This window comes from Hemibagrus wyckioides, linkage group LG25 (genome assembly GCF_019097595.1).
Source record: "Hemibagrus wyckioides isolate EC202008001 linkage group LG25, SWU_Hwy_1.0, whole genome shotgun sequence".
NCBI classification, from domain to species: domain Eukaryota; kingdom Metazoa; phylum Chordata; class Actinopteri; order Siluriformes; family Bagridae; genus Hemibagrus; species Hemibagrus wyckioides.
In genome coordinates, this window is record NC_080734.1 from 19,969,255 (window position 1) to 19,984,335 (window position 15,081).

General features: G+C 35.1%; 1 protein-coding gene across 4 annotated transcripts; it reads right to left on the reverse strand.

Moving 5' to 3' along the window:
• Window positions 1-859: 859 nt before the first annotated feature.
• On the reverse strand, window positions 860-14,844 carry adgrf3b (adhesion G protein-coupled receptor F3b). Of its 4 annotated transcripts, none has more exons than XM_058379158.1 (19): window positions 14,705-14,844; window positions 9,942-10,062; window positions 7,985-8,045; window positions 7,864-7,876; window positions 7,508-7,639; window positions 6,557-6,712; window positions 6,405-6,457; window positions 6,193-6,254; window positions 5,944-6,062; window positions 5,643-5,858; window positions 4,692-4,910; window positions 4,360-4,503; window positions 4,060-4,247; window positions 3,803-3,976; window positions 2,116-3,429; window positions 1,946-1,987; window positions 1,811-1,846; window positions 1,586-1,626; window positions 860-1,498 (listed from the first exon to the last, which is right to left on the reverse strand). In XM_058379158.1, the coding sequence occupies exons 2-18, from the start codon at window positions 9,953-9,955 to the stop codon at window positions 1,588-1,590; spliced, it is 2,982 nt and encodes a 993-aa protein (XP_058235141.1). In that variant the 5' UTR covers window positions 9,956-10,062; window positions 14,705-14,844; the 3' UTR covers window positions 860-1,498; window positions 1,586-1,587. The 4 variants fall into 4 exon arrangements, with proteins under 4 accessions (XP_058235141.1, XP_058235138.1, XP_058235140.1 ...); XM_058379155.1 differs by having other exon boundaries at window positions 7,864-7,879; XM_058379157.1 differs by having other exon boundaries at window positions 1,582-1,626; window positions 7,864-7,879.
• Between the last annotated feature and the right edge of the window lie 237 nt (window positions 14,845-15,081).

Consider the following 15,081-nt stretch of genomic DNA (forward strand, 5'->3'; position numbering starts at 1 on the left):
AAAGAAGCCGCTTGCTAATCTAATATAAACTCTAAAACATAATATAAACTGTATTTTCCACAACACCTACCATGAAACCACATTTATTTACTTATTTATGTTTTATTTATCATTCTTATTGTATAATGTACAGAAAATTAGTAATGAAAATCTTCTTTTACTTTCTGTAAAAACAAAAATGTTTCATAACAAACGTAATTTCTGTCTTCAGTAATTATTGTGAAGAAAATGCAACATGCTTTTATTTAATTCATTTATTCATACTGATGATCTGAATATTACATTCATAAATGCAGGTTTACGAATAATAAACCCAATTTTATGGTTTTGTTTACTGAAGTAAGGCTGTACATGGACACTATTAAAGATGAATATGAAAGCTATAAAGACACAAAAAACACACTTTTCTTTCCCTTTCTTATGAGTCTTTCTATTGTTTAATATTAGCAATTGAACAAAAGTGTATAATGCTCATGTTTCTTGAAAATAATAAAGCAAAAAATTCTCCTAGGATTGCAATAGCTTTCAGTTAACAGCAGCTCCCATAAAATAAAGCTTGTATAGATTTATGTGATTAGGTTCTAATCTCACTTTGTTGCTGTGGGTTTGTTTGCTAAGATTCTTCAACAAGTTCAGTTTTTGCGAGTCAGTCAAGTCTCCGGAGAGATACACACCACCTCAAAATAATATTGTCTTTTTTTTTTTTAAACCTATTATACTTTGTTACAGACATTGTACATTTTTATGATAAAAGCTTTAACTACACAATACAGTAAATGAGTTATTTTACATGACCAAGGTCTTGCTTGTAAAGTGTTTGGATTTTGAAATAATAAAAAAAATCAGTCAGGCAAACAGGTACTGAGGCAAAAATAATGGTTTTATTTATTAATTTGTGAAATTCTATGTGCAATATACTATGTTCATAAATAAAAACGTAATTTCCCGTAAGTTTCCCATAAACAGGCTTTCACTGACACATTTTACCACACACCAACACAGAAAGTGCAACTGGGAAATATTTTGCTATGTATTATTGACAATTTTTATTAACTGTATAACTGTCCACTGTCTGTTTAGAAAAAAAACATACTTTGTACAATATATGAACAATATATCCGTATACAGTATAGCAGTTAGACTGCTTTCAGAATAGCAAAAGAGCACGAAGTAAAACTACAGGTAGAAGGCATAAAAAGGTGAAAATGTGTGTATATATAAAGCACACAGTATCAGCTCTTTGACAAAGAGATATAATCTAAATCAAATCTGCTGTCATGAAGGGGAACTCCATCAAATGACTTGACCTGTACATCAGCTGAAGCAAAGTGCCACATACTGCAGCATGAATGCTAGTGGTGTTGGATATTTGCTAAATGAGCCTGTATTATCTTCTATGATGAACACAGCATCCTGCCATCCATTGTGTCTGCTGCTCTGTTTACTGCTGCTGTATAATTGGCAATTCTCCAGCTCTCGATCTACTCTAGTCTGATCCCTGCAATGCAAGACTGAAATGTGATGACGTGTACTTTAATCCAAAAAATGCATAAAGTGCAAACACAAATAATTTTCACATACCAACCTTCATTTTTTTCCTGACTTGCTGTCACTTTTGGACCCAAACTAAAAAGCAGAAATAAATTGGTTTGAATTAGAATATTTTAATATGTGCTCATTAATGATGTGTTACTATGGGCATTTGTAGAATTGGTCATGGTTTGAAAAAGAAAAACGAAAAATAACAGTGGGCTCTAACCAGAAGAAATAATATATTAGTTGTTTTTAAAGCCAGAATTGATTAACTCACCGATGAAGTGACAAGTTTCACAATTTCATCTCGAACCTAATGGAAAACATGAAAAAAAAATGAATGTTCTACTTTGCACCATCTTCAGCAGCTAGACATAAGACAGTATTAATAGGAAGAGAGGAAAAAGCATACTCGTTTTTCTCCAAAACATCCTGTCAGCAAAATGAACAGGCCCTAAAAAGAAAGGTTGGTTTGTAGATTTAAAATAAGTAGTAGAAATAAATTATCATCTTCTTTCATGCTTTGAATTAATGTAATACAAAAGACATCAAATGATGTAATTTAAAAAATACACTACTTACCTGTAAGGAGTTTACAATGGTGAAGGCATAATTGATTATAACCTTGGTGATCTTGTTGTCATCCATCAGAAACACAAAAAGCCCTAGAACCCAGGTCCCACCGAAGACTGGTGTTAGAAAAACGATCACTTTGATGACACTCTTGGCTGCCTCTTTGTCATCCTTTTTGGTGTTCTCAGTTGCAGCAGGTTTCAGGACAGTTGAAATGACCACCACCATTGAGCACAAGTTAGCAAACACAATGAAACCGATTGGAAAGAGAAAAGCGTAGAGGGACCCTTGCAATGATGATACGTATGTCAGCCAGCAGGAAGCTCGGTTGTAGTAGGTTACATCTTTTCTCTTGTTGTAGTACAGGTAGGTCGTTCCCACTACCACGGTTGGAAAAACATACCCGACAATGATGGCGAGAGGCATGTACACGCTTTTTCTCAGTGGATTGAACACGAAAATGAGCTGATGGAGGAGCATCATGCTCAAGCAGAGCATCCAGAAGAACATGCCCAGGTAGAAGAAATGCTTTGCGAGTGTCAGTATAAGACACAAGGTGTCATTCAGAATGTTTGGGAAGGAGGAGGCAACGAAGGCACAGTCAGCTATGAGCAGACATAGAGAAATGTTGACAAGTGACATGTGCCGGAAGTGAGAGAGGTTGGACTTGACCACCGCATTCCATACCAAAAATTCAATGATGAGGAAGACTATCAGAGAGCAGATGGAAATTCCCAACCCAATGTAAGTTAGCTGGTCTAAGAAAGGCAGATTAACGGGAGTCTTGGACAACAGCATAGAGAAGGAGGTCAGGTGATTGCACTCACAGTAGCTCATGTTTCCTGAACTTTGTACCAGGACACAGCCCAGTTGAGACCATTTATTTTCTGTCGTGTTCCAAAATATGCAGGCTGGTGAGTTGCCAGCAGAGTCATTTTCAGGTATTGGATAATTCATTGTGATGTTTACAGGCCCATTGTTTTCGACTACGGCGGTGACGACTATTGATGGAAATATTGCCTCACAATAAATACCCTTTGGGAGACGTTCTGCCATGCCCTGCATACCCATAGTTTTCACAAGTGAAGAAGATGAATTCAGTTCAACTTCTACGTTGAAAACAGTTTTATTGCAGGCACTGTTGTTCCGGCAAATTTGAAGTTGGATGTTTGATGAATTGTGTCCCTCACTGTTATTAATCTGAATGTTTTTCACTAGGTTCTCAACAGACGATAGATATGTTGTGGCAACTTTATAGTCACGCTGTATATTCCCTGATGACCAGGAGGTGTTCAGCAGACTGCTAGCAGACTCAATGAAATTCTGAAAGACAGTATTCCGTAAGTTATGAGTGTCAGTGTAATGAATTTATCAATTCCTTGCAGAAGGGATAATTGTTTAGAAAACTATTAAAAAGCTTATAGTCATGTTGGTGGTGGCTCACTACATAGATCAGTGGAACTAAAATCAATTAATTGATTAAATTATCATGAGATAATTTAGCTATAAAAAATTTAGATCTAAACCAAGATAGACTGACCAGTTATCTATTTTTAAGCCTATCTAGTTCTAGAAGACATTAACATATTAATTATTTTATGAATGAACAAACTCTATTTGGTGCTGTTCACTGTTCTTTTACCATAGCCTAAACTGTACCATTAGAAAATGAACCATGGCATTAGAAAATGCTTACTGGTAGTAGGGAATCGGTCATCGTGACTCTAGTGGATGCACCACTCATTGTGGTAAGAACAGACACAGTAGCCATTACATCACCATAGCTGTTTCCAGTTGAAGTGCTATTCTTCAGACCCTCAAAAATAGCAATTGCTCCTTCTGTTGTGGCCCCAATTCCTTTTTCGAAATCCTGAAATTAGACCCAAAAGAATAACAGATTTGCTTACATTTCAATGTGTCACTTTCTCATAACATAATATGTGTTTTTCTTACCCCTGATATAGAGACCAATAAATTCAGTGACTCTTTAGTGCAAAGATCAACAGGGTCAGCCCATACTGTGCCATTGCACATTCGCTCCAAATTTCCTACTCTGCCTATTGCAGTACAGAGTATGGTCGCTTTTTCTCCACCCTTGGTTTTTGGCCATCCGTTCTCTTCTGGACAAAATGGTTCCCCAGCTAAATAAACATTTCAGTTAATGTACAGGTTCTCAGGATAATAAATAAAGTTAGTAAGTTACATTACAAAATTAAAATTTTTTTTTTTTTTGTTTATAACTCCAGTACTTACGGTATATTATCGGTATGGTTGTATTCATGACAATTATCTGGTTTAGACTGTTTGTAATCTGGCACAAAGCAGTGACTGATGGTATGATTACTGTCGTGCAGTCGATGGGAAGACTTATAGTGTAGTTTACTAACAGGCTGGTCACTGCAAAAGAATGAGAATCGTATAAACACCAACTAAGAAGTCATATAAATGCCTGCTGATCAATATTAAATTAGTGTATAAAAAAGTATTTAGTAATTACTTTTCTAACTTCTTACTGAGTAAATGGTACTAATCTGTTAAATGTTAAGAAACAAACATGAAGAATGACGTAGTGAAGGAATGAATACCTGACTGCTGTGTTGGTAAATTGTTTATCGTAACAGTGTAGTTCTCTGGACTTGGAAAGATGGAACATGACACAGTAACTGTTGTGGATGTTCCCACTGAACAATCTGCAGTCTGTGGCATGCTTGTGACATTAACTTTTTCTGGTAATTGGGCGACCTCGAGAAGTCCTGTGGCTGTATGCGACACTGATCCATTGGTAAGTAGGCAGGTGTAGGTTCCTGTAATACACCAATAAGAAAGTAAGTTAAAATAAACATTAAAAGAAACAGAAAAGACAGGTCCACACAACGATTCTAATATATACTATATGATTGGGGCTAAAATTATAATGAATTAATTCCTCATTATTATGGCATACCTAATTCAAGTTTATTTAGGGATGTGAAATAAGCAGCACAGCTTTTGACTCGGACGTGGTCCAAGACTGAAGTATGAAACTTTTAGTTACAGAAAAAGCTTGCAAATTTAGCTCATGGTAATAATTAATACATTTTGGGTTTTTGTTTCATTATACAAGCTAGTATTAAATAGATTGTTTAGAATGTGCAAGTATAGGCACTAAAAGTCACTAAAATCACATTTATGTCTCTCTTAAAATGCCAGAGATTTACTAAATACTACTATTTGGTATGGCAGGAGGACACAAAAGCACCCCGTTAAAAATGTACAAAAAAAGAAAGAAAATATTATTCTCCATATAATTGTTTTTCATTATATAAAACTACGTTTTGGGGTTACTTTAAATCATGTGTGCATTTATTTTACTTTAAGGAGTTATTAAGAATTATGGAATTTCTGTAAAACTGAATAAAATCTGTGGCTCTAATTTCATGTTTGTCTCTGGGCAGTTCCAATATTGCAAAAAAAAATCTTGCTCATAAAACATTGTGCTCTCATTGTGATTGAAAGTGAAGTTTTTTGGGTAAAATGACAGGAATACAGAAACTCGCCTGCCCAATTCCCTCTGATGTTTAGAAGGCTGATTGCTGTTTGGTTTGAACAAGGCAGTTCTAACACTTCTGTCCCAACTCCAATTGTCTGTGGGTACTGGCCAGGATAAGAAATCATCCAAGTGCAAGACTCCATTGTTTCATCTGTGCTGCAGTTTAGTATGTACTGTGAATAATAGCACACCTTCCCTATAGGGATTTCCATAGTGACCAATCCTGTGGTTCAAAAATACATGTAGTTCAGTTAACAACAGTATATAAAAAAAATATTTTACAAACATATACAACGTGCTTATTTTACCTGCTGATGTAACGTTCATATCTGTAATGTACGCGTTGGATGTCCTTATTCTTGTGATGATGTCTTGAACTTTATAACTCATGAACGTGGCATTGAGAGTCACCACGAAATTTTGACCTCTGTTGTGTGCCAGAACACGAGAAATGTATTTTAGTTCAAAGAACATGGCAATGATTTGAAGCTTTAAAAAAAAAAAATCCATTATCTTATTGAGAAATAATGATAGGAATAAGAGGAAATGTTCAGTACGTAGCAACTGTTGTCACAATGAGCGAGTTGAACCCATTCAGTTTTGAGAACTCTGTTTGCAGCTGAAATGAATGGGAAAAATGCATAATTATTTATTTATACTTTAAGGTTTTAAACTAAATAAATATTTATTTCTGACTGAATTAAGATGCAATTGACAGTTTGCATAACCAAAAACATTTTTGCATTGACAATAAAAGTTTCATAATTACAGACGGTTGAAGGTTGTTTCCTGCTGGCATGACGATGATTCCAGAAAGGGTAACTGTAGGGAAAGGGAGATGACAAATTGAAGGTTTGTGAAGTGAAGAAAATGGCCTTATTGCTTTGTTTTTGCTGGAAAACACCTGAACTGTCCACTTACCGTTCACTTGGGGCACACACATTGGTGTGAAATCAGATATATTCGCCACACACTGTAAAACGTTGCAACAGGTAGTTACAGTGTCACACACGAGGTCACTCCAGATGTAATTAGGTGCACACCAGCAGGTTGTCTCATCACCAACGAGCTCACATTCTGCAAAAAACACATATGAATCCCACAAACATCTATTAATGACTATTTAATATATCTTATTTCAGTTCTAGCAATCTGTTTTAGATTTGCATTTATTTAATAAGAATAAAACTGCTTCATAACAGTGTTGATTAAACACTGTATAAACAAAATTAAATTAAAATGCTACTACCACTACTACTACTTCTACAACTACTACTACTACTACTAATAATAATGTTTAAGGCATTTTATTTGATTTAGGCAGGCCTAGTGACTGTTTTGGTTTTCAAATCTCCAATTACAAATGTACATAAACAAATGAAAAAAAATTTCAAAAATAAGTTAGCCTGAGCTTTGGCACTTTTAAAAAAGAGAATCAAGTGGAATTGATATATTTCAAGGAGAAGCTCAAAACCTGAAACATAGCATGTCAACGTTATCTGTTTGTTTAGATTCTGTCCTTGGTAATTGTGATAAAGACAGCTGCACCACCTAGAGGTGGTGTCATTTTACCCTGATCCTTTAATGTGTATTGAACTAGCGCTGTGGTTAGCATGTAGCTGAGCGGCTATGCAAATATGGTATGACATCGACAGGACTTGTATGACTAGTCATACAGCTGACAGTATGATTTGCTGTCATGATGATAAAATCAAGTTAATCACTAATCAAGCTATTATAAGTTGCTGCAGTGAAACTGAAAGGAAGATTATTTTAGATATACTTTAATTTCTTTGCAAAGCCCTTGCTGAGGTAGATGCCAGAGGTACAAACAACTAATTAAATACAATGTAAAAATGTATATTTGCTTACCAGCTATTATTTCAGCCTCCACAATGCTCGTGGTGGCTGTGACGGGCATGATCATTTCAGACACGAAACCAGACACATCCATGGTTGCATTACCTTCAATCATCACTTCTGCCACATATATGTCTTGAGCCCCTGTTAAAAACAGAGAGTTTCCATCCTGCCCTCAGATCATCATGTAACCATAGTGCTTCATGCACATTATGTTGAGGTGTATTGATTAAATAAAACAATATTTAAAAAAATATATATATATATACTAAAAACTACTCCATACAAACTATGTATGTCATTTAGCCAGATTTCTAAATAAACTGACAATGTGACCAGACAAACACAGACTGATGCACTATACTCACCCACAGGTGCCATCTGCTGAATAAAAAGAAAAGAAAAAGAAGAAAGTCAGGAATACCGATAAAGTAGAGATACACTGTTGTGGATGTTGAACAGGATTAGTGACAACATGGTGAACGTTACCTGGCAGTAGATTAGCAGTAAGCCACAGAGAAGCATGCTTGTGCATGTTATTGTCTTGCCCCTGAAAATGATTTAGAGACAAAAAAATTATTGTTATTATTATTATTATTATTATTATTATTATTATTATTATTATTATTATTATTATGTATTACTACAATTATAGGTTTTGTAGCATGATTTTAGAAACATTTATAATCAGCATAAACAAATTAATAATTTTATCTCCACAAATCTGTTAACAGATTAGTCAGGACACTGTTGGGTTTCTGTATGCAGAGTATCATGAGCCCCCTGCTGGATAACATTGGTACTGATATAAAACAGACAGCACAGCTAAAGGTTCTTTTTTTTTTACAATAGCAGTTGTATACAGCATTTAACTACAATAATATTATAACATTTAAACCTTGTGGTCTAAGTGAAAAGGAAATTATATAGAAATTATTATAAAAATCTGGAAACTCTTAAAGCCTGTATTCTTAAAGTCTACTGTCATATGAGCCATTAACCACTAGTGAAGAGTTTGACGTCACAAATGAAGAGAAAAAACAGACAAGAAATTCCAGTCTTTGGCCACTGGTAAAAACAAGTAACTCACATTTTAATAATAATAAAAAAAAAACTTATTAAACAAGTTGTTAGTTAAATTTAGAAGAATAATACTTGCCACATTTAAACCTTACTTAAAATAAATTGAATCAAATTTACAAAGCTTGAATTTTATGAAAATTGTTACTACACTTTTTTTTTGAGTAAGTTTTACTTACAGTTTTACAGTTAGTACAGTTTTATTCTAAGGCAGACAATTTTGCTCATTTTAATCACTGGCTCACAGAAGTGATGCAGAAGTATCTGCCAATAAAACAAGAAAATTTTCAGCTTGAAATAAATAATAATAACTAAAAACAGCGGTTAGGACATGATGCGTTTAGCATTGAAGGAGATTTTAGATTTTCATCACAACCAGAGAACTGAAAATATGAGTTGGGAAGCAAAGATCATAGGTTAAATCTATTTCAGATGAAAGCCACTGAAACTAAAGCAAACACATGCCTGACACTGCTGTAAAAAGGAATTATATTGCTAAATTTACTGGCTTTAGTGTACTGAAGCTACAGACATTTCCGAGAATGTCCGAGTCACTTTGGCATAAAAAGGCAGTACGTGCCAGTTTGTGCTCATTTGGATCGCTCGGTTCTGAACTTTATAATAAAAGAGAACATAGAACTTTAAAGAGCTTAAAAGTTCATCATCATTTTGTGTATTTGGTTAAAACATGTTAGGTTTGAGGTAAAAAAATTTTTTTTTTTTTTAATTTATTTGTAGATTTTAAAAAAAATGCATGAGTCTCCATTTAGCTGTAACCCGATTTAAACATGGCCTTTCTTTGTTTTATACTATATTTTATTTTATTTTATTTTATTTTATTTTATTTTATTTTATTTTATTTTATTTTATTTTATTTTATTTTATTTTATTTTATTTTATTTTACTGGATTCTGAACTTTATTTTTTCTTTGTGATCAAGCCCACAACATAGTTTCATGAGACCCATAATAAAGTTACAGCCCCATTTTTACAGCTGAAATTTACAGCAAAATCATTTTTCTGAATTTTCTGAATTTATGAGTCTGTTCACTGTCCGTTGCTCAAGGCTTTACTGTAAGCTTGACCACAATTCTGTCGCTGTGGTCAAGCTTACAATGTTATCCAGATAATAGTTAACATGTAAAGGTATACACAAAATCATTTCCAACAGAAAACTTCAGCAGCACATGAATATTGTAATATAAACTAATATTATATAATTTGTAAACAAAGCTTTTTTCACTGACTAACTAGTACTTATGGGACCGTTCACTGGTTCAAACTCTCAAACATGATCAATCAATAATAAAAAACATTCCTTAAAAGTAATATCAGTTTAGAAAATATACAAAGAATCAATACTGACCTTAAAATCTGCATTTTGAAGTGTTTTGAAGTAAGTCTGAAGCAATCTGAAATGTGTTGCTAAGTCATAACCGCACCGTTTCCTGAGTGAAAGAGAATGGTAATGAAGAACCCTGGCCAGCCTGAGAAGGTAAGGGAAGAAAATGAACAAAATTTACAAATACCTCACCTGCATTTGCATTTTCGCGTGCTGGACCTTCCTATGCCATCTGGTCAAGATTTATTGGTTCAAGCTTTCCATTGTCATTTGGTTAACAAATACAGTTGCTTTCTTGCTGGGACTTGAAGGGCTTCACAGCCAGGTTAAAACATTTGCTGTGACTTTAAATGAGTGTAATGCGTTATGAAAGTCCCATCCTCCCAGCCACACCCCCTAATTTAAAATGCATAATTACTACTTTATTTCATTTATCTATTATATTATTATTATGACTTTACTTTTATGACTTTATGTAAGATGGCCATTTACCTACATTTAACTAAGGAGAAGTGAAATCACGTGGATAAAAATGGCTCTTAGTTGTAAACAAGCAGCTCCTACTGAAGTAATAATGCTTATATATAAATGGTATAAAAACCATAACCAGTATAAAAAACTTTAACCAGAAGAACAATACTTCATCCTGCTGTATATGTGTAAAGTGATACACAAGAAGACAAGAGTTTTGTGTTGAAGAAAGCTTCTTAAAATCTACCTGGCAGATAATGTTAGAAATGTTGTGTTGTCATGTAAAGTGAAATATTCCTAAAATCACTGATTCCAGTATTCGTAAATGTGTCTCTTGCTGTGTCTCCTGCTGCGTTACAAGTGTTAAAAAGCATCCCAATTATGAGCACAAAAGGATTGAAATAATGCTTTTTGATCACCCATGATAAATTTACCATATAATACAGTTTACAATAGAAGAATTGTTTATTTTTTCTATGATTAAAATTATAATCTGTACACGATTTGAGGAACACTGAAGTGACTTCAGTGATCACATCAAGATCACTTGAAAGAGAAAAAAAATCCCACCTAATAATCCTGTTGTTATGAAAAAGGTATTCGAGATGATGTAAGGATGATTTGATTGAATCGGCTGTTTAGGTGTAAACACCTTCATTTCAGCAGAAGTTTAATTTAGTAAATTAAACTGTATTTACATTGTTATTTAATAACATAAATGAAAACAAGCAGGGTTAGATTTGTTTGTTTGTTTCTTAGATTCACTTATATTCAACTTTATTCTACTGTAGGTTTGATCTAATTTATGAACCAATTTACACTAACAGGAATATTGTCATTGATTTCCCTCTGAATAATTGTTCTGTAATCAAGCATGAAAAACAAGCTGCTTTTTAAAAATTGTTTGTATTCTTGTGGTCAGGCCCGTTAGTTATGCCTTCACCACACCAGCTGCCGTGTGGTACTGTACTCAAAGTAAAGGTTACCCCTTACACCACTCTCTATTCCTCAAACATTTGCTTAAATATACAGATTCTATGGTTATGAAAATTGAGCAGCATTATTGCATGCCACACTTTCATGTTGATCTCAATATGGACATGGCAGCCAGCAAAATACTGGAAGGAAAAGCAAACATTTCCATCTAGTATAAGTTCTCTGGAGCTAGGAACTAGAAATGTAAAATGATTTAACGTGCTCAAAGAAAATGCTCTTTTTATTTGTGGAATCAACACCAATGTGAATCTGATGTCCAAACCATTTCAGGTGACTAATAACAGTTAGTAACCAGCCAGACCAGGATTATAATCATGTGGATCTAGATATTCTAGATACCAGTAGATATTTTTGTTCAATGTGAAAACAACAACTAAAACAGCCCTCGTTTTTACCTACGTTAGAGAAAAACATATAAAATAAAAGTAAAATGGAACTACTGGGACTAACAATTATTAAAAGGAAGAATGGGTGAAGCAAAAACACAAAATCAGGGCATGGAATCAATTTTCAGTAAATTTACAAAAATATTTCACTATATAATGCAGCAGTTCTGAAAGTAAAAACTGAAAAACAAAACTTTGCCTTTGCCAAGGAATCATGCTGAGCGTCATTTGTAAATGAGTGACCCTTGTGTTCCTCAAAATCATTTCTTAGTCAAATTGTATCCATGGTAACCTCCCAGTTTTGTGTGCTTATTCAAAATGAGATAGTATGACTTAAATGGCAAGAACCTATTGCTGCTGAACGAAAGAGCATGTTATTGTACATAAACTTTAACATTAACAAAAAAACAAACAAACCGGTAATAATTCTACACTTACTATTAATGTGTGTTAATGTTTTTACTTAAATGTTAAAACCATCTTTTCTTCTGTTCTCACGTCCATGCACATTTCAGGCAGATGTGAAAGGTCAGTGTTGGCCTTTGACCAGACAGATCTTTTAAATGAATACGTATAAAATAAAGCCTGTAGGAGCTGACAAAGTTAACACACCCTTCCCCAATACACCAATCAGTAGCATTCTTGGTTTCTAGTGGCTCCCTGTCTAGTGCTTCATTATGTTCAATTACTGTCTGGTGTTGACTTCAGGGTGACTCTGGTTGCTGCCTGAGATCTAGACACTGCTTTGAATAAAGTGATGCTTTAAGTACATCCTACTGAATCTCGCAATCACAGAATATACTCTACTTTTACTGTACTTTTGTTACCACTGGCACAGGTAGAGCAGAGTATTTAAAATGGTCTTCAAATTGTCATTTTTGTTTGGCCTCAAAGGACCATAAGCATAATTTTTTGTTCATTATAACGAGTGCATCTGTTATTGAATGGTGCATCATGGGACTGTTGTGCATAAATTGCAGGACTGTGTAACAATAATCATCACAGGGCTAAGCAATAGGATAGATTTGTAGACTGGCAGGTTAATATACACTGACCAGGCATACCATTATGACCACCTGCCTAATATTGTGTTGGACCCCTTTTGCTGCCAAAACAGCCCTGACCCGTCCTGCACTGTGTATTCCGACCCCTTTCTCTCAGAACCAGCATTAACGTCTTCAGCAATTTGAGCAACAGTAGCTCGTCTGTTGGATCGGATCACACGGGCCAGCCTGCGCTGCTCACGTGCAGCAATAAGCCTTGACCGCCCATGACCCTGTCGCCGGTTCACCACTGTTCCTTCCTTGGACCACTTTTGATAGATACTGACCACTGCAGACCGGGAACACCCCACAAGAGCTGCAGTTTTGGATCCAGTGGTCTAGCCATCACAATTTGGCTCTTCATCAAACTCGTCCATTTTTCCTGCTTCTAACACATCAACTTTGAGGACAAAATGTTGACTTGCTGCCTAATATATCCCACCCACTAACAGGTGCCATGATGAGGAGATCATCAGTCTTATTCACTTCACCTCTCACTGCTCTTAATGTTATGGCTGATCGGTGTATATGATGTATTCATATGTGTGTGTGATTGTATTTGCTGTGTGTACAATTTATACTGTATGCTGTCACTCCCCTGAGAGTGAGATCCCCTGAGAGGACAATGAACTACCTGCATATCCTTTTTTAAAAAAATCCTAAATCTTGTTCTATAGCTTAGCAGGTTAGACTAATAATCTTGTCTCTTAAATCAGAAATACAGGATGTTTCTAGAAAAACACAGCAGTAAAATATTTCACTGTATGAAGAGTTGATACAGGTGATAGAGGTGATAAAACTTATTATAGCGATTAGCACTTGTTGGACAAATCTAAATCTGAACAATAAAAAGAAGCTCTAAAAGCCCTGCATCTGTGCTGCACTGTCACGGCTATAGACACACCCTGTTGTAGCTCACCAGCTGATTCAGCTCATTAGTCGGGTTAGCACAGAGTTTTGTGTTGTAATGCTGAGGTAAACTAGATGTGCTACGTCACTGCTGTGGTTTCTTTAGATTAAATAAATCTGTGTCTGTCCTTACACAAACATGTTCTCAGCTATCTCTCTTCACTCCCATCTCATTTTTGTGTATTTGAAATAACTCCTAGTGCATTTCTGGATTTGGAGTCAATTCTATTTGATTGTGTTGTGTATAATCATTTAATGCTACATTGCTGGATTCTAGTGAACTACAGCATGATATCTTTGTAAGTTCAAACATGTTATATGAAATGAAGCAGCAGGTCATATATGGACAGTTTATTAAGGAATACATTATAGGGAGGTGTCAATAAGGTGTTCTGTACAATATTCAATCAGATGAGCTCTTTACCTCTCAGGGAATTAAAACACTTTGATACTGCGTAAAAAAAAGTTAGAGTATTTTAGGAAACTTTCAATAAAGTATACAACATTGTACATATTTCTTCTGTATTTTGAAAGCTGTGCTCCTGAGAGTCTAAAGTGGAAGTGCAGTGGATGTGGACAATAACTTAACATAACAGAATTAATGGTGATATGGTCTGTTGTGTATTTTCCTTCCCTTTCTCTGAAAGCTATATGTCCCAACAGAGGTCACTGAAAAACATACAGAGTCAACACCGGTACAATGTTAATGGGAGGGCATTAAAAACTGTACCGGGGAGTGAGGGTAAAAAAAATCTGATTGAGAACTCAATCTGTGCCTGATAATAAGAGTTTGCTGTCAACAACCACGACAGAAGCACCAGTGCAGCTCCAAGCTCAAAACTTGCATGCAAAGTCACAAACATACACCCACACACACACTTGCACTGCAGCAATGGCGAAAACTTTTATAGGCTAAAGTCTGCATACTTACATCATTCAGTATTTTAGGCAGGTGTCAAAGTAAATGAACCACATGACCTACCTTTATAAGAGTGATGAGTGCTGGATCTGAAAATCCTAAATACAGTCTTCATCCACTCAGTTGTGCAATTCTAAATTAATTTCCTAAGTTTAACAACTGGCCTTTTCTTTTTTTTTCAACAGGTCCACTAGCCAGCTGTAAGTCGTGAGCGACAGCAAAAAACAAAATGCAGCGTCAATCTTGAGTCTCGGTTGTGATACCAAATGGACACAAAGGAATGCTTCTTACAACTAAAGATGCTGCCAGGGTACGGTTGTAAAAATGATTTGGTTGGGCTGGTCAGTGCCAAGGTCATCCATGGGTTGTCTTGCACAGCTAACGTGAACTTGTTTAGGCCTGTCGCTCACAGTCTAGGATCATAGCTCCTTATTGAAGGA